The following is a 20,859-nucleotide window of genomic DNA, read 5'->3' on the forward strand; positions in this document are numbered from 1 at the left end:
TATAAAAATAAAATCTTATAATAATACAAGAAGAATAAAATTTTTATTGAGAAAAATGATCACCATCTAGAAGTCATGTGCTTGTTTTCTAATTCTGAAGACAATTATACAACTTACTTTTCTCACGCTTGAATATTTTCATCAAAGATCATGAACATAAGAAAGGAGATGTAATTTTGCTGTCATGTTTTTTCCTATGCAAATGGCTGCTTCCAATTATTTATATCTTCCAGAAAATGTAATCACTACTGCTTATGCAATAAGATCCAACTTTATATTTTGTAAAATAAAGAAATATTCTATCTTCTAGGTTGTATTTTTTATTTTTTTATATTTATATATAGGATCCATTAAAACACACACATACACACACACACACACAAAACCTTACCAGCTCTACTTTTAGGTAAGAACACAAGCATATGAGTGTGCAAAGATATGTATGTAAAGGTGTCTTACAACTTTAGTTGCAATGAAAATATATTTAAACAAATTAAACATCCTTCAACAGGGGGATTGATATGTATAATAGAAAATCAAAGATAATGAGATAAATATATGGGAAAATATAAGTGATATGGGTTTAAAAGTTTTATTAAAATGGTATATAAAATTTGAGCCAGCTTTAGCCTAAAATCCTAGTGTGTGTGTGTGTGTGTGTGTGTGTGTGTGTATGTGTGTGTGTAACATGGTGTTATATAAAGTGTAAAATTCTAGAAAAATCTTCTACAACTATTCATGCCAAATTATTACAAAGTGGGTGGGGTTGCAAGTTGTGGGAAGACTTTCACTTTTGATTCATTTTATTTTTTAAAAAACTATGTTTGGTTTTGTTAGATATAAAATAGTGCTTTTTTACAGTCTGGTTGGTATTCAGTGCTTATGATTTAAGCTACAACTCAACCTTTCCAGTCTAATACACTTTCAGAATACTGTTTTAATTAAAACTGAAAAGTCTGAACATTTTTATCCTTTCTGTTAGGTTACATTACATGAGTAGGGACCCCATTCCATCTGAAACACTGGTAACATTTTATTTTTGTGAAACTTAGGGCCAGTTCCAACTTTTTCTTCTATCATAATCTGTTACTGGAGTCACTTTTACTGTGTCAAATGGCCAGTGTCTTCAATTCTGTATTGTAGTTTCTATGTAATAATTGCATTTGGTTCCTCCCTTCTCTTATATAAACTCATTTCAAGAGGCTGAAACGGGAGATAACGGTCTGAATAAAATATCTTAGTGATTTGCAATTTATTCCTAAAATGATGCCAAAATTATTGACACATATAGTATCACATGTGACAAATGCAATGAAGTCTTCTCAGAGAAACACATTTTTTTAAGTAGGGTTTCTGTAGAAATCAGTCCAGGTGGTGTCCTTCTACAAGGCTAGACAGTTTATTTACCATCTGATAGAATCAGAGGGAAGAGAGTGAAATCCCAAACGGATTTGCAAACAGGAGTCATCTGGGAAGGGAGTTTTGCTGTGTCACTAGTGACTAGCCCCTGGTTTTGAAAGAGTGAATCATCTCCCTTTGAAACAAGAGATAAGTGGAGGAAAGAGCTGTTTAAAATTTTTTACAACTATTTCCTTTTGAGCCATGACTTCGTAAACTGGAATGTGATTCAGAATAGCTTCCCTTTGAATCCAGCATTTGTCTTCGGAGTTTTTATTAGCTCCTTTCCCTCCGCCCACCTCACTTCTCCCCTCAGCCCATCTCACTTCTCCCCTCCCTCTGACCCGCAGATTTACACGGACTGGGCCAACCACTACCTGGCAAAATCGGGCCACAAGAGGCTGATCAAGGATTTGCAACAAGACATTGCAGATGGGGTGCTGCTAGCCGAGATCATCCAGATCATAGGTAAGCCCTGCCCCGCGAGAGAAAACCCAATTGGCGCTGCTCCCACTCCTTTTGGAGACACACAGTTTAAGTAAAATGCATACAAACTTGGTCCATGTGTCTGAGACTAATGCAGCTCTCCCGGGATTTCAATGGAAATGTTTTTGTGGCAATGTTTGAAAAAGGCAGTGTGGTCACACTTTTGAATGGTTAGAACTGTATCATACATCCACTGAGTTGTCAGAAATGAATGCTTCATTAAACCATATGTCTCCCATGTGTGCATTTCATTAGCTGGAGCAACTTACGCACTCGGAGATTCCTTGAAACTGTATCCTGACCCAGCGGGGACAATTGTGAAAGGTTTCATGTCAGCAGTCATTTGGCACGGACTAAAGAATTAGCAGCAACTTCCTTCTCACACACCCCTCCCTTTTTTTTTCTTTTGCCTTGTGCATATGGAATTGTCGGCTGCTAACAAGTGTGTCCTCTTGTACTCTGCTTGGGAGATAGAGTGAATGTAGCAGCAGCATTTTGCTTGGTATTTTGTTTTTTTGTTGTTTAAGTGTTTTGTTTTGTTTTAGTCTTTTGTGTTTCAAGTCATTGCTTAAGCATCATTCTTTTTTTTTCTCTTTTTTTATTTTATTTCTTTACTTTAGCAAATGAAAAAGTTGAAGATATCAATGGATGTCCTAGGAGTCAATCTCAGATGGTAAGAATCATATTTATTCTAAAACAGTGCTTACCTTCACTTCTAGATTTAACTGCATTTGTAAATGGACTAGAAAATTATTTTGCGTGTCTTCCTTCTTGTTTAAGAAACCATTTGATCACATTCTATGATATGTATTTGGGGGCTTGCCATTTATGAACAAGTGACAGCATTAGTACAGTTGAATGTGTATGACTCCTGAGTAGCATATCCCCAGATGTTTTAACACGTCCTGACATCTCTTTTGTTTATGTCTGAATAATCTGACACTGGTCTTGGTGGTAATAAAACCCATTTCCAATTTGAAGTGGAGCCCTTTTGTCTGGACAACTGGCTTAAAGAACAGAACGTGCCATGTGCATTTTGAAAATAAATGAATAGTATTTTCTTTGTTCATAACAAAATCCAATGTAAACACATGGATTCTTCAACACTTTTGGAAATAGCTCGAAAGGCACGCTTCTGGAAGTGTGCTGAGCAGTGACTAATTGGGACATATGATTCATGCCTTTTCCAGAAAGTAATTAATCTGGAGGATTGCTGTTCCCTCAGTCTTCTCTTATCTTTACCAACTGGTAAAACTTCAAAGTTTAAACTAAAATAATAGGTTAATAAACTGCTGAAATAAAAACTTACCTCTTTCCTAATGAAATAGCCACAACTTAATGTTATAGGACAACCTGAAATGCAAAATGCCTTACCTGAATTTTCATCAGAGATAAAATCAAGAATGGTAGCCAAAATCCACAGCATGAGGTTTCTTCCAAAACTCTTTTTAGCACAGAAGAGACATTTTATATAAACTTTATGAGTTTTTAATTGTCAGAGATTGGAAAATAAATTAAAAAAAAAAACACCAAAAAACACAAACCTGAACTTTTTTGACCTGCTGACCTGCTTTCCTTAATGTGAGAAAACTAAAATCCAAAATAATAAAAGGAATTTATTTTTAAAGTGATTAACTAACACATCGTGTGTGTGTGTGTGTGTGTGTGTGTGTGTGTATGTGTGTGTTCAATGAGCACTCCAAGGACTTGTAAACTCTATGTAGTGGCTGTGGAAAGAAAATCACTGTTAAGAAAAACTGTAAAGTACTTAAATTTTAAGGAAATTTCCTAATTTAATTACTCTGAGCGCAAACATGATTCTATGGAAATTAATTATAGTTGTTTTCTGAAGTTTTACTGAAAGCATTTGCAATCCCTTTGTACCCTGCTACAATTACAGGTGTGTGCTATTGAGGAAGACATGTAACCTCTATGAGCCTTAGCTTTCTTATCTATAAAAGTAATCTCCAATTAGGATATGATATTGACATATAATTATGAACATTTTTACTACCTAAACTGATAACGAATTGAAGAATAGTATTGCTACCAACTTTACAAGGAGCACATTTCTGAATTACCACCTGTGAAAAGATTTTTAGGGGTTTCATATTATAAATCCCGATAGTCCCAGAATATCCTCCTATCTAATAAAAGTGTAATATGCAAATTAGCTGTCACTCCATCACAAAGCTGATAGTGCCCATAGACACAAGAAGCCAATGCCCAGTCCCCTCAGCCCTGCCAGAGTCCCCCAGTCCTGGGGGTGTGGGGGGGAGAGGCAGCCCCTGAGAAAAGGCAGCATGAGTGGCCTGGCAGAATGCTTGCTTTGTGGTGACACGGCAAGCATGCCGCCCCAGCTTCAAAGGGCCTCTGGGCCACAGAGAGCCTCTGGTCAGCGTGTACAGAGCAGCCAGGCCTAACAGAGAGCAGAGAAATATGGGGAGTGGGCCTAAGCCATCACGGCTCCCAGATTGGAGAGGGTGCAGGTTGTGCTGAGGGACCCACCCCCTGTGAATGAATTTCAAGCACTGAGCCTCTAGTATTTTATATTTCTTAAGGCCGATGATGCTGGTTTTACTTTCATCATTTTAACCATAAGGGGGTTTTGGATACTAAAACTCCTACCTTCTCTGCTATCATTCCAATTTGATTCTAAGAACCTGATTAACAACCAAACTAATACTTTATGACAGGAGGAAAAAGCCTCCAAAGCTTATGACTGGATAGAGATGCAGCCCTTAGATATCATTCTTGAAACATCTGTACCAAAGTGTCTACAGACTTATAAAAATACCCTCATGAGTATCAGTAACTTTTTATTACTTCCTGCTCCTTATTAGCCCCCAAATGTCATGTAACATCTCATGTGCATGTCATATTGAAATTTCTGCTTCTGATTAAAAACAAATTTAAAGAAACAGAAAAAATCAAAGCCTAAGAAATGTAAATGCTATGAAAAGGTAGCTTTTCCAGCCAAAAAGTATTAGTCAGAATCACATTAGATTGTGAGTAAGAATGACTTGGATTCTAATTTTTTCTGATGTGGTTGAACATTGAATAAAATTGGCATGCCCTCAATATGTTGATTCAGAAGAATACACATGATTTAAATGTAACGTTTTTGGTATAAATTATTTTTGCCTCTGTTCTTAATTGGCATTGGCACTATGCTATTAATGAATTAAAAACCCAGACTTTAACAGAAACAAGAAAGTAGAGGAAAGAGAATTATGACAGCATGGCTCAACTTACAAATTTCATTTACCTATTCCAAACAGGATGTTTCTTCTTTATCATAGAACAGCCCAGAGGCACTGTGTCAGGAACAGGGGCATTCAGTTCCTACTCAAAGAACTATGTTCACCACATCTTTGTATATACCGTACCTTATCTCTATGGCCTTGGTCTGCTGTTTGTGTTTAACAACACAAGTAAGGTAAAATTAGGTCTGCTACTATTACTGGTCACAAGTTGTCTTTATTTAAATTGCAGACTTTATAACTTTTATTGGATCATTTTAAGCCTTCAAGAAGATAAGTTCTCTGGTGGTACGAATCTACAATATATGGATGGATTCCTGTAACAGCCAGACAGCTCATATTGAGCTAATATTAACTGAGCACCCAGGGTACCAGGTATAGGGACATTTGAGGATCACAAGAGCAAACACTTAAATAATAGTAACAGTGTTGCATAGGCAAGAATGAAAGGACCATGAAGGAATGAACCTCATGTGCTCCAGAAACAGGTAGAAGACCACTGTGGTTTGAACACAGTGAGAGGTATATTATTCGTCACTTATGAAGCCTTTAAGAGACTTAAAGTTGGGCTATGACATGATCTGATGTGAATATTAAAGAGGTCACCATAGATACTTCCCAGGAACTATAGAATACATGTTGCTCTCACATTGTATGTGAGAGATAAAGAGTATCCTATATAATAAAAGGCTAATATGCAAATTGATCAAAGGGCAGAATGACTGGTTGCTATGACACTAACTGACCACCCGGGGGCAGACTCTCAAAGCAGAAGCTTCCCCCTGGTGGTCAGTGCACTCCCACAGGGGGGGTGCTACTCAGACAGAAGCCCGCTCATGGCTGGCGAGGGCAGTGGCGAATACAGTGCAGTGGTTGGAGTCTCTCCTGCCTCCGCAGCAGCACTAAGGATGTCCAAAATGATGGCTGAGGTCAACCTAAGTTGGCAGTCAGACATACCACAAGAGCTCTCAGGCTGAGAAAGGGTGCATTCCAGGCTGAGGGACCCACCCCCAGTGCACAAATTTTGTGCACCAGGCCTCTAGTAGGGAGTATAAAATGGTCCCAGATTTCTAGGCTTGAGTGAATAAGAGGTTGTCATTAAATACGATGATTAATATAGAAGGGGAAAATAAATTCAGATTTTGATGAGTAGAGTTTAATATATCCTTTGGAATATCAAGCAGGCAGTGACTTTAGGCTATCAATCATGCATTTCTGAAGGACAAAAGTAAGAATATAGCAAGTACATAGGGTGTGGTTGAAGCTGTAGGGAAGTATGAGATCTCACAGGTCTGTGTAAAGTCAGAAAAGGGAAAGAGTGGTGAGAGAATGAGCCCATTATTGAGAGGGAGGGATCAACAGATATAGATGGTTAATCTTTAGGTAACTATAGTAGCATAAGCTATAGTACTCGGACTGAGTGAGACAGGGCAAAGTAATGTAAGTGTATGTAGCAGATGCTGCCAAATGCTACATTGCCAACTACTTGGTGTGCTGGAATGAGGAAGCTAGTTCTGGTTCTTGGACAGGCATTAATGCCTTCATGTCAGCATCTGCTGTAGAGTGCTTGTGTGTTGAGGAGTAACTAAGGGATGCAGATATCCATTGAGTCTCGAATAATCTTTCTAAGAGTCTCCTGTTGAATGGAAGAATAAATTAAAAAAAAAAACCACATACAGTTTGAGAGGAAGGCAGGAAGAGGGTAGTTTTTGCAAGGGGGGAAGTAAGCAGAGGAGGAGGAAACAGTCAGGAGAGAGAGAGAGGATCCAGGGAAAAAGGGAGACCAGTAATAATGCCAAATTCTGCAGCAAGTGGCAACGAAGGGAATTTGTAGTTTGTGTGGAAGATTTAATGTCAGAAAAGAATGCATTTCGCTTCGTGCCATGGGAGAATGAGATATGGTTGTATGAAGATGTGTGTTTTTTATAGTGGGTTACAGAAAAAAAAATGAAGGAATTAAAATCAATATAATAGCAACTGCAAGTATTAGATAATACTAATATGCTCTTTTTCATGTGATTATTTAATGGCTATGTTATCATATGAAAAATTCAATTATAGTATCCAATAATAGATAGGAAAAATGCAAAAATGATTCTTCCAAGTATCATGGATCAAAGAGTACATGTTTAAGAAAAGCATGAACTTGTCCTTGAAGCAACTTATTAACACTATTGAGAGATTATGGTTCATATTTATTCAGTTTTAAAGCCATGGATATCTTTCTTTAATAAGCTCAAGACTAAACTCATCCTGAAAAACAGAACTTAATTTGTAGGAACTTATTCAACACTATGTTTAACTGCATCCAAAGATGAAGTTACTAATATGGACAGCACCTGTTAAGTAATTTCTATGTGGGTGGTATCAGGATTTGGTGAGCTTACATGAGGAAATAAGTTTGTAAACTATAAATACCAGGAATGTCCAGAATGCCCAGCAGATTAAAAATAGCATTAAAAAATGCCCAACATTCATTTGAAATGCACAGGCACAAGTGCAAGGTTCTTAGACAAAAATGTAAGACATGGAGGGGGAACATTATTTTGAAAGCAAAAATTTATTTTTAAAATACACCATTATATTTAAGGGCCTTCACAAGTGCATGGAGGGATTAGGAAATTCAATTATGTTAAATAGTTGCACACCAATAATTCAATTATACCTTTTAGCTAAGGATCTGGCAAATGTGGTCACAGCTTGTCCTTCCTCTTTGCTACTTCCTCTCTTTACCTCACTCTAGTAGCTCGATTGTTTTTAGCCATAACCTTCAATTTGTTAACTCTCACATTATGTTACTGAAAACTTGATGACATGAGAATTTTTAGAATTCTTCTCCTTCATATCCTTTTTTATTCCTAAAAGATAGAAAATTAGGTTTCAGTCTTCCCTTAATTCTCTGATTCCATGAACCACAAAGTTGAGACTTTCAGAATAATTACCTATTGGATTTCATAAGCATCTTCATTCCACTCCTGCTGTGTACAGATCTGTACAGTGAGACCATTCCTGATATGTACTTTTATCAGTACTCTGCCCTTTAAAGTTTTAATTCTTCCTACCACTTATAATTGCTGCTATTTTAAAAGTCTTATTTAGGTAATATGAGAAGAGGAGGTTTCTAACCAAATAGGGAAGAGATAAACTATTGGAATGCTCTTAAAGGTTTAACAAAACCTTATAAATGGCATACTGTGGGATTCTAGCTCTATGACTCAGGGGAGTGGAATATTACTAAGATAGTTCATTCATATGATCCCCTGCCATTTTTGAAACTGTTTATCTCTTTGAATGACTAGAAAAAGATAGCTGAATAAAGACAAATGCTTTATTACCAATATAGGTCTGATCTCTAACAAAACATTATATTAAAATCTCTATTTTCTTTAATGATTTCCTTTTCATGAAGGTTCAAACTTTGGAAGAATAATCATAAACTGCCAGTATTAAGAAATTTATATTTTAGTTATTAGAATATCACCGTGGTGATTTTTAAAACTGAGTTTGCCTCTCAAAGTTGCTCTGTATACCGATAATTGGAAGTCCAAATGAAGCAATTGAAATAACATGGAAGTGTGCCATGTTGAAAGAACAATGGCCACTGGAATTCTAATTCTGACTCTGTGTCCCAGGAAAAAGAATTCAGTAAATACTCCAAGTCCCTGCCTAGTTCTGCAATGAGGAAATGAGAACTGTAAGTCCATTGGAACTCTGACTTGCTAGAGTGATTTAACAAAACACCAATGGTTCTGCTCAGCATTCTATCTTAAAGATATATTTGGGTCTTTATAACTTTTTAAAACTATATTCATAGTAAGGCATGAATGATATTTCCTAAAATATAGGGTATCCTCCAAAAATGTATACATACACTTTAAACACATTTTTGGGGGAATACCCTGTATATAGTCTAATTTATAAAGAAAAACAAGAGCAACATGGAAATTATATTTATCTATTCTATCTTCACCCAAGGATCTGTTTAGAGAGAGGATGGTGGAGAGAGAGAGAGAGAGAGAGAGAGAGAGAGAGAGAGAGAGAGAGATAATAAACATCAATTGGTTGCCTCCCTCAATCTAGAATCTAGGTATGTGCCCTATGTCCCCTGACCAAGAATGGAACCCTCAACCTTTTTGGTGTGGGGGATAGAACAACACTCCAACTACTGGGCCATCAACCAAGGCTGGAAATTATATTTTTTATGGGAGTTATCTGGTCTACCATTCGAATATTAAATAAACATTGACATACAAGCATGCTTTTCTATATTAATGTTGTATTATAGAATAAATGGTTTAAAGGTTCTTCTTAGGAATATTGTATTTAAATTAGTTTGTATCATTAGTAGGACAAATATAAACTGAAGTAAAGCAATTACTTTTTTTATTGAATTCTAGATTCTATGTACATTTTTCTCTTTCTTTTTGGAGAGAAGGTTTTTCTTTTTTCTGTTTTGGAGGGAAATTCATATCCTTTATGTACATATAATAACAATTGATAAATGTTGTTAACATTTCTACTATTTGTTTATTACGAGTAGCCCATTGCACAATATCCCATGCCATAGGCTGCCTGCTGCTTCTGCAGGAGCTGGCGGGAAAGCCACAGCACTGTTGGGAGCCTCGCTGCTTCCACTGCTTCCCTGGGAGGCAGAAGCAAGACACTGGTGCCCATGGGAGCCAGGAGGGAACCACACTGCTTCCGCAGAAGGCAGGCACACCATCTCCTCTCTGGGCCTATGTTTAGCCACGGAGGCTGTGGGCCAGCCCTGGGTCCCTGTCTGTGTCCACTCCAGCTTTGGTGGCTGGCCTGAGCCGGGTACAGCAGGTCACAGGCCCCCCTGTCTCTGTCTCCATCTCCACTTCGGGCCTCACCTGGGTGCGCAACCTCCTCCTGTTAGGTCATGATCCATATGGCTTCCTGGCATATGCTATGGTCACCTATCACCCCAAGCATAGTCTCTTTCAATTCTCCTTTTCCCCTCACTTTTCCCTCTTCCATCCCCTTTCCCTCTGGCTATCACCACACTGTTTAAATTGTGTCTATCATGACCTTCATATACATATATTGTTTTTTGCTTAACTCCTTCTCCTTCTTTCATGCATCCCCCAACCACCTTTCCCTTTGACAGCTGTCAGTCTAAAGAGGCACCTACTATATATTTGAATATCAAACACTTTCCTAAACATTTAGCATGTTCTTTATCCTATAATTTAACTGAAAATGCTATAAATTGTTTCCCACCAATAGGCCAGTATCCCAGTAAACAAAAAAGTATAATCAAACCTAGTATTACAAAATGTATTCTGTTGCAATCTTTTTAAAATTATAGTTTTTTAAAAAGAACTTACAGCTCCATATTTTTCAACTTCCCTTTTAAAAGTTAGTTGTATAAGGAAGGGAAAAGGAAATGATATAGGTGGAATATTGTTCACTTGATCTCAGTACAGTCATTTGTAGAGTTTATCTTTGATGAGATAAATTATTTTAAAATTAGTTGACATGTCCAAGATAACTAGTTGCTTTATGACATTATACTTAAACTGGAGGCCCAGTGCACGAAATTGCACAAGACCCAGAGTTCTGCACCCTGGGACCCAGATTCCTGCCTGCTGCCACCACAAGACCCATCAATGCACCTCCTGGTGAGTGGCCATTTGGTCATTGCGGTGTTCTGTGTTACAGCCACTGGCTTTTTATAATATAAATGATTTGAATATTAGTTAAATTAAACTGACTTGTGGATAGACACACAAAAAATTGTGATGTGCCTTATTACACTTACAATTGTATTGCCCACTTGATTTGTATTAGCCTGTTTCAAACAAAGAATATTGTGAAATCATGGCATAGAAACATTAAACTTTAGAGGTGGCCCTGAGTTCAGCAATGTTAGGATCACTGTTGACTGCATGTCAATCACATTCTCATTCTCCTTCTTCAGTGTTTTGGTCCCTTCTCCCCTACCCCCCGTTATTTCCAAACTTTCAATATAAATAAGCATTTTTTTTTTTCTTGACTGTTATACTTGTTTCTCCTATTTATAGCAGGAATATAAACTTTGGTTAGATTGGGAGGGATTATGGGCATGTGAAATAAATAATGATTTATAGATTTTTGTAGTGAAATTATGCATTTGGCAAATAATTATTATAGCTAACATTAGCCCTATATGTAAAGATTATTTAACTATAGGACAATTTTATAACTTCATAATAAAAGAGTAAGTAAAATTCTTTGTTTTGTTTTCTAAAACAAACTGAAAAGTAGAAATTTATTAAAAACTCACAGAGTATATCTTCAAGTCAATGAATACTAACATAATTTTAATGTTATATTTATAATACTGTCTATTGGCAGTCATAGCTTATAATGAAGATTTAATACAATCTATAATGGACAATTAAATTGAATGATGTTCATTATCCTTTAATTATCAAATCAGTTAAAATGGAATAGTAGAGCTTTTAGCGACAAAAATTTTATCTGATAAAATCCTAATAAATTTTCCATATCTGTATATATACATTTATCTATTTGCACATATACACAGAATTCTGTTATTGCATGTATGTGTTATTATAAAGCATTCCTAGTATAAATATATATACATATATATATATGTATATATATATGGAGCTATAAAACTAAACTCTTTATAAACATCTTCTGTTATCATACAATATATTATGTGGGAACTATTTTTATTCCCATTGCACAAATAAGGAAGTTGAAGCTTCCAAAATGTAAAACCTTTCTCAATTTCTTATAATATGTAAATTGCATAATGAGTATGTTCACACAGTTTTATTTAACTGGAAAACTTTTAATTACTATACAAAAACGATTAATTAATAAGTTGACTCCTTTTATCTAATCAGAGAGCAATTAAAACAAATAGGCAACTGAAGAGCTAAATAAAATTATTATCCTCTACTACACCCTCTTCATTTCCCATAACACTGACTTTGGGTGGGAAAGGAAAACATGCAGCCTAGTATTTCAATGATGTGAATCATATAGTCAATTAACCAACCTGTATCTTTACCTCCCCTTCTCCTAGGCTCAACAAATCAAAAACACAGAGGTCAAGTCCTGGAAATCTGCATATTCGCAGAACCCAGCTCACCCTTAGGCTCGCTGTAGTTGCAATAGCTACTGCTCTACTGAGTAGATGATAATATCAGTTTTCTACAGCTGCTGTAACAAATTATCACAAACTTGGTGGATTAAAACAATAGAAATGTACTCTCTCTCAGTTCTAGATGCCAGAGGTCTGAAATCGGTATTGCAGGGCCAAAATCAAGGTGCAAAAATCCCATGTTTCCTCCAGAATCTGGAGGGAAAATCCATTCCTGGCCTCTTTTGGCTTCTGGTGACTGCAATCATTCCTTGGCTTGGGACCCCATCAATCATTCTATCAATCCATCAAGATATAAAAATGCATAGGATATTTCAGCAATTATTTGGAAATATTCACCCCTTGTAAACTTAGGATATGTATGAAACAAGTGCATTTTGCTTACTACCTTTATCTATCTTCACACTACACAATTTCATCCTTACTTTCAACCAGATATTTATTGATCACCTATTTTGTGCCAGGCACTATATTCCTAGCTGTCAGTCATGTAGAGAGCTTGCGTCAGAGGCTGGAAATAGCTCAGTCAGAATGTCTAAATTATAGTGGAAGGAAGCATCATGTGACAGATACTAATGGTTGAGTTTTATTTCTGACCCTGCTACTTATTAATTGTGCAAACTTACTAAAAAGTATGTCATCTCTGTAAGCCTCTATTGAGTAGGAAAAATAATATCTAACTTACCAGAGTTTATGATGAAAATGAATGAGTGTTTTTGTACTTGGAGTAATTAACAAAAATACTTAAAACTCTATGAATTCCTTCCTGTGCTAGGTTGTTGAGTGGGGGAGGAAGAAGTAGTTTCAAAACCATTTTCCTGCTTCCATTCCTGACATATTTGTAGAGTTTTCCAACTGCAGCTGTTCACCTAGTGTGCTATGAAGTCAATATGTTATAAATGTTATTTTTAAATGAAATACACTAAAAATAAGTGTTTTTTTATTTTTTTTTATCAGAATTTATTGTTGATTAGAGGCCTGATGCAGGAAATTTATGCCAGGGGCGTGGCCCTCACAGCCCCAGCTGCCTCAGTCCTTGCGGTCACTGTGGTTGCCTTGGCTTTTGCATCCATGGCTTCGTCAGGAAGGTCATCCAGAAGGTTATTCCACTGTTTGGCTGTCTGGTCTAATTAGCATATTATGCTTTTTTGTTATAGATAGTATGATAGAAATTGATTTCTGAAACACTTACTATCAATAAATCTGCGTATGTAACATGTGTCATATAAAAGGTATGTCTTAAATGCAACACTGATCATTTCTTTCTTTTGCTTGAAACATCCCGTTAGCTCCCATTGCTTTAAGGTCAGGAGCAGACCCTAAGCAGGGCATGGAAGATGCTCTTTGACTAGCCCTGTTTATCTCTATGGCCTTTTCTCCTGCCACTACTGTTCTCCAGATTTCAGGATTCTTGCTTCAGAGTTTCTTCCTCCTTCTCTCTCTTACATAGGTTCTTTGAACTGATTGAAGGCCACCAACCTTTGGAGTTATTTCCACAGCAGTAAACAACGAAGTTGTGGAGAAAGATTTAAATGAGTTTCAACTCTCAATATTCCCGGCTACTCTGAATTGCTTCCATGCTTTCTCAGCCATGACCAGTTCACACTGTGGTCTTTTCTCCAGTCCAGTTCATACCACATCCTCTTATTTGCTGAAATCTTCCCAACCTTTTAGGGACTAGCAAAATCTGGGAGTTCATGAGATAGGCTCTGGTTTTGAAATATTCTGTCTGTGTGACCTTTAGCATGCCAATTTAATTTTCTAATAACATGTTTCTCATTTTAAAATGCTACAATAATGGAAATTTCAGAAGAAAATGTCTTTATAAGTGTGTTAAATCTTAGATAATAATAACATTCTCCATTTCTTGCCCCTTGATCTCTAACTAGGAATAAACCCTTCTGCCTGCTTCTTGCTTCTTTCTAGTTGTCTGTGTTTCTCTGACCATAATATTTTTGCATTACATTGGAATTATCTCTTTCCTATAAAATTATATATATATTTTTAAGAGGCTGGCAATGTTTTAATGAACTAATAATTGTGTTTTCCTAGTTATACTCTAATATATTTATTTTCTTATGTTTTATATTTTTAAATTTTTGTTTTTTATTCACATTTACATGTGATATTATTTTGTTCTAGTGGTCCAGTGAACAAATTCATGCACATTGAAAGGAAATTAATTAGAAGAAATATTTTAATAGTGCTATTGCCCCTCTCTATAATAGAAGTGTCAAACAAATTCACGATCTACAATGACATATCAAAACACATGTGTGAAATTGGCACCAGTGAGAGCTTTATATGTGTCACGTATGCACAAGTCAACTTAGCCTTTTATAGATATAGAATAAACTTACTAAATAGACCTGATTTCTGATTTAGCTAAACTTTTCCAGCCCAGTGAAATACCCCAACTTCTCTTTCAGGTAATTGTCAGAAACACAGCAGTAAATATCAACACAAAGCAGGTTATTATTGTATCATAGATCATACAGAGAGAACAAAGGGTAAAATATTTAACTGCAGCAGTGTTTGACTAAATTCTGCACAGTGAGAAAACCTGAAGCCATTTTCAAGGTCCACAATTTCTTCTTTTTCATTTGGGTCAAGTTTCTAAGCTTTCTAAGTCTCCATTTTCTGACTAATGAAAAGAAAATAGTATTCTACTGAATCTCCAATCTACCTACTCTAGAACTTCTATGAGGATCAAATGAGATGAGGCATAGGAAAACACTTCACAGACATTTGGTTAAAGCATAAATGTTTCTACCTGGCTGTAAAGCAAGTGGTATCCCTGGGCTGAAGAAACTCCAAGGTGGCTAGGCAGGAGGGAGAGGAAGCCAGGTGTTGCCATGTGACACCATTACCCAGCTCCTAAAGCCACTGTTTCCAGGCTGGGCTGTGCTGTGGACCGCATTTTGGGCCATGTGGTTGGCAGTGTCATCTGTGATTTGGTGGAGTGCTGCTCTGTTCATCAGGCATATCGGCCTATACTTTTCTTTCTTTGCAGCGTTTTTAGCTGGTTTTGGAATTAGGATAACACTAGTTTCATAAATTGATCTTGGGATCTTCCCTCCTCTTAAAGTTTTTGGAATAGTTTGAGAAAGATAGGTGTTAATTGTTCTTTGAATGTTTGGCATAATTCATCTGTGAAGCCATTTGGTCCAGGACTTGTGTTTTGGGAATTTCTGTTATTATTATTATTACCCTGTTTCCCCGAAAAGAAGACAGTGTCTTATATTAATTTTTGCTTCCAAAGATGCTCTAGGTCTTATTTTCAGGGGATGTCTTATTTTTCCATGAAGAAGAATACGGTACACATTTATTGTTAAATGAAAATAAAGGAAATTTATTACTTGTATATGGTACAGTAGTACAGTAGTTGTCAACACAAACCAGACAAACTGCAAATCCTACAATATCAAGAATTTACTCATTTATTCAATGACAATCATGTCATCATCTTCTGGAACATCATCATAACAATCCAATTCCTGAATTTCCTGGTGAATTTCTTGTGCCTCCATTTCTTTCAGAATCAGTGGACCAAATCTCTCATGTTTAGCCTAAGGGGGGCCTTATTTTTGGGGGGATTCCTTATATTTCACTCAGAAGGAAACCTGTAAGTAGATCTTATTTTTGGAGGATGTCTTATTTTCGGGGAAACACGGTATTATTATTACTGCTTTGATTTCATTGGTGGTAATTGGTCTCTATTCATTTATCCATTTCTTCCAGACAGTCCAGTTTGTTGGCATATAGTTGTTCATAGTAGTTTCTTTAAAAAAAAAATTATTGATTTTTTTACAGAGAGGAAGAGTGAGAGATAGAGAGCTAGAAATATTGATGAGAGAGAAACATCAATCAGCTGCCTCCTGCACACCCCCTACTGGGGATGTGCCTGCAACCAAGGTACATGCCCTTGACCGGAATCGAACCTGGGACCTTTCAGTCTGCAGGCTGAAGCTCTATCCACTGAGCCAAACCGGTTTTGGCTCATAGTAGTTTTTTATAATCCTTTGTATTTCTGTCAGTTGTTACTTCTCTTCCATTTATGATATTATCAATACTTATTTGGTTCTTTATTTTCTTGATGTGTCTGATTAAAGGTTTATCAATCTTGTTTATCTTTTCAAAGAGCCATCTATTTGTTTCATTCATCTTTCATTTCATTGCCTTTTAGATTCCGTTTCATTTATGTCTATTCTGATCTTTATTATGTCTTTCCTTCTGCTTGTTTTGGGCTTTGTTTGTTGATCTTTTTCTAGTTTAAGTATAAGTTTACATTGTTTATTTTCCATTTTTCTTGTTTCTTGAGATAGACCTAGATTGCTATAAATTTCCCTCTTAAGCCTGACCCATAGACTTGGGTTATGAAATTTTATTTGACTCAACGTATCTTTTGGTTTCTTCCTTGACCTCATTGTTAACCTACTCATTGTTTTAGTAACATGTTATTTAGCCTCCATGTTTTTGTGTGTTTTTTATATTTTTTTCTTGTAATTGATTTATAGTTCATACCATTATAATTGGAGAAGATGCTTGATATGTTTTCAATCTTCTTAAATTTATTGAAACTTGTTTTTATGGCCTAACATGTGGTCTGTTCTGGAAAATGTTCCATGTGCACTTGAAAAAAAAAAGTATATTCTGCTGGTTTGGGATGAAATGCTCTAAAAATATCAATTGAATCCATCTCATCCAATGTGTCATTTAAGGCCACTGTTCTCTTGTGGATTTTCTAACTGGAAGATCTATCCATTGATGTCATTGGGGTGCTAAAGTCTCCTGCTATGACTGGATTACTGTCAGTCTCTCCCTTTATGTCCATCAACATTTGTTTTATATATTTAAGTGCTCCTGTGCTGGATGCATAAAGATTTACAAAGCAACATCCTCTTTTGTGATTACTCCTTTTATCATTATGTAATTTCCTTCTTTGTCTCTTTCTATAGCCTTGGTTTTAAAGTCTATTTTGTCTGATGTGAGTATTGTTATCCCAGCTCCCCCCCCCCCCCACACTCCCAGCCCTGCATTTGCATGAAAAATCTTTTTCTATCCCTGTTAATGGGCGTGTGTCTGAGTGTATGTGTGAGGGGACAAGCTGCATACAGTTCCAGGCCTGGATCAGGTCATCAAAATGCCCAAGGCACCCCTAGAGCCACCATTGCCTGCTGGTAGACCCACTATTGCCTGCTGGCAGTCTTTTAGGCTCAGCCACTGAAAGAACCTGGGTAGTACATGAGTTTATGAGGCAGGTTCTCAGGGAAGTACCAAGTAGGGGCAAGTGGTATTCACCAGGTTAATACTGATTCAAACTCGGCTCCAGGTCTGGGTCTGAGGCCACTCAGCCAAAGTCTCAGGGTACAATGAGGCCAGCCACCACCCACCTGTGGCCTTCAGACCTTTTTATTGGAGAGTGGTCTCAGAGAGTTATCAGGGTGGAGCTAGTTCAGTGTTCTAGGCTAATGCCTGGGAGCAGTCCCAACACAGGAATGGCGGCACTGGTTGGAGACTCTGAGAAAATAGGCTTTACCCTAAAGCCACACAATTCAGTTTCTTTCTGTGTGTCTCTGACACATACCCCTCCCCCTACCCGAGCTTGCCTGGAATTTTTCTAGAGTTTCTCAGGAAAGAAATGCAATGCAGGCTTGGTGCTTGGCAGGGTAGGGCCTCAGAGAGTTGTCAGGGTGGGGCTAGTACAGCTCTCAAGGCAAATGCCTTGAGGGGAATGCTGGGGATGGCAAAGATGGCCTCTGTGGGCTGTGAGAGAGACTCCGCACAGGGACATTGGCGGCTGTCTTCTCCCTGAAGCCACACAACTCATTCTCTCCCTGGTGTGACTCCAGCATCCTCTGAGCTGCCATCCTCTCGCCAGAACCAGGGTGAGTGCCTGCAAGTTGGATTTTGTGTACTTCCCTTTCAAGAGGAACCCTGGGCTTCCAGAAGGCTCCTATCTCTCCCAGGCAGATGGAATCCCACCGGTTTCACTGCCTGATGCTATGGGGGCTCTTCTTCCTGGCACTGGTTCTCTGGACTGTTGAGCCCTGCATGGGGTCTCTCCTCTTTTGTAAATCCTTAGTTATAAGACTTCTCTTCAGTTAGACTTCGGATGGTTGCCTAGGTGGCCTGTTTTATAACCTAGTTATACTTTTGATGTGGTGGTGAGAGATGAATGCAAATTTTTTTCTAATCCACCATCTGGATTGCTCTCCACCATACTTTATTTAAGTTGTAATATTTAGGTTGTTTTGTGGGTATTTAGGTTGATTCTAATTTGGTATTATTAGCAATCTCAAGTAAAATGTCTTTGGTGAACATTGGAGTGCTTTTGTGAACATTGAAGCATTTGTCTCATTATCCCTTTGGAATAAATTCCTTGAAATAGTGGGATTAACTGGAGAGGAAGTTCTCTCTTTCTTTGCAAAATGAGCCAGGCTTTGTACAGCCACAAACTTACTCTAAAAGAAGGAATAATAAGTCCTCCATATTGTAATTTTCTCTGTTTATCTATAAGAAATGTAGTGGGTCTGCTCACGTGGGAATGAATAAAAAGCTGACTATACTGCATAGCAGGTTCCAGGAAAATAGAAAAGATCTCTAGTGTCCACCAGCTGAATTCTTTGAGAAAGGAAGAGAGGAGTGAACTGATAATTAAGTGAAAATCAACATCTTAATCAATTTTAATTAATACAAAATTATGTATCATTTTAATTCACCAGACAACTTTATATGTGATTGAAATTGTGAGCTAAAATCTATATAACTATTTAAATTCTATAATAGGGTGGGTGTTTGCTTAACCTGAGCCATCTTATCTATTTTATTTTTAGTTGACATTACATTTATTTAGTTGATTTATATAATGACACTAAAAGTACAAGTTTATCATGAAAAATAGAAGTTAAGAAAAGTTCATATTCTTCTAGACATTCTCTAAGTATAACTCCCAAAGCAGTACCTAGCACTTGAGACATGCCCTTACCAGAATTCATTGTGTCTGTAGAGGGAACTCTGTCTGTGAAGTGTTATGCCTGCTTACAGGTTTACAGTCACTTAACTTTCTATATTGCAGTAATTTTAGAGAATCCAAGAGGCAACAGAGGTTTTTCAATTGCAGGCTAAATTCAGCTCTGTAAATATAATTGCAGTAAGTAAAGATTGGTCAGGGCACATATGGCAGGCAACTCATTGATGTTTCTCTTTCACATTGTCTTTTTCTCTCTCCCTTTCTCCCCTTTCTCTCTCTAATCAATTAAAAAACCATCTCCTCGGGTGAGGATATATATATGAGATTTAAAAAAAAAAAAAAAAATATATATATATATATATATATATATATATACACACACACACACACACACACACACACACACACACATATATACACACATATGAACAAACAAATAAACATGCCTGTGAAAACTCAACAAACATCTCTATATCCCACAAGCAAGAGAGAGTGAGGAGAGAGAAATCAAGATCATATGATGAGATCATTTGATACTTATCTTCCTCTGACACACTTATTTCACTTTTCATCATCTTCTCCAGGTCACCCCATGCTGTCTCAAAAAATATCCCTTTTCTTTTTTATATCTGCATAATATTCCATGATGTAAATGTACCACAGATTTTTTTATTTTTTTATCCACTCATCTACTGATGGTCACTTAGGTTGCTTCCAAATCTTAGCTATTTTAAACTGTGCTGCTATGAACATAGGGGTGCACATAGTCTTTCTGATTGGTGTTTCAGATTCCTTAAGATATATTCCTAGAATTGGGATCACTGGGTCAATAGAAGTTCCATTTCTACTTTTTTGAGGAAACTCCACACTGTTGTCCACAGTGGCTGCATCAGTCTGAATTCCCACCAGCACTGTACTAGTGTTCCCTTTCCTCCACACCGTGGCAGCACATGCCATTTGTTGATTTGTTGATGATAGCTATTCTAACAGGTGTGAGGTGATAGGTTATCGTTGTTTTAATTTGTGTCTCTCGGATGATTAGTGACTTTGAGAATTTTTTTCATGTCTCTTGGCCTTGTGTATATCCATTTTGGAGAAATGTCTATTTAGATCCTTTTGACAAAGGAGGCAAGAACATACAATGGAATAAAGACAGTCTCTTCAATAAATGGTGTTGGGAAAATTGGAAAGGTACATGCAAAAAAAATGAAACTACTAATTTACATCATACACAAGAATAAACTCAAAATGGATAGAAGACTGAACTGTAAGTCGTGAAGCCATAAAAATATTAGAAGAAATTATAGGCAGCAAAATCTCAGACATCTCTTATAGCAATATGTTTACAGATACATCTCCTAAGGCCAAGAAAACTAAGAAGAAAATAAACAAATGTGACTCCATCAAAATAAAAAGCTTCTACACAGCAGAAGAAACCATCAGGAAAATGAAAAGGGAGCCAATGGGAGAACATATTTGCCAATGATACACCTGATAAGTTGTTAATTTCCAAAATATATAAGGAACTCATACAACTTAACAAAAGGAAGACAAACAATCCAATTTTACAAAAGGGAGCCAAATATTTACTTTAAATC

At 36.8% G+C, this 20,859-nt stretch overlaps 1 protein-coding gene across 6 annotated transcripts in view; it reads left to right on the top strand.

The window, feature by feature from the left end:
* NAV3 (neuron navigator 3) overlaps positions 1-20,859 on the top strand; it is a 558,961-nt gene that overhangs the window by 321,262 nt on the left and 216,840 nt on the right. For all 6 annotated transcript variants that reach the window (XM_045588279.1, XM_045588277.1, XM_036456217.2 and 3 more), the window contains exons 2-3: positions 1,749-1,866; positions 2,505-2,557. In XM_045588279.1, the coding sequence (XP_045444235.1) occupies positions 1,749-1,866; positions 2,505-2,557 (171 nt within the window). The remainder of the gene's footprint in view (positions 1-1,748; positions 1,867-2,504; positions 2,558-20,859) is intronic.

This window comes from Pipistrellus kuhlii, unplaced genomic scaffold (assembly GCF_014108245.1).
Source record: "Pipistrellus kuhlii isolate mPipKuh1 unplaced genomic scaffold, mPipKuh1.p scaffold_m20_p_3, whole genome shotgun sequence".
Lineage (NCBI taxonomy): Eukaryota > Metazoa > Chordata > Mammalia > Chiroptera > Vespertilionidae > Pipistrellus > Pipistrellus kuhlii.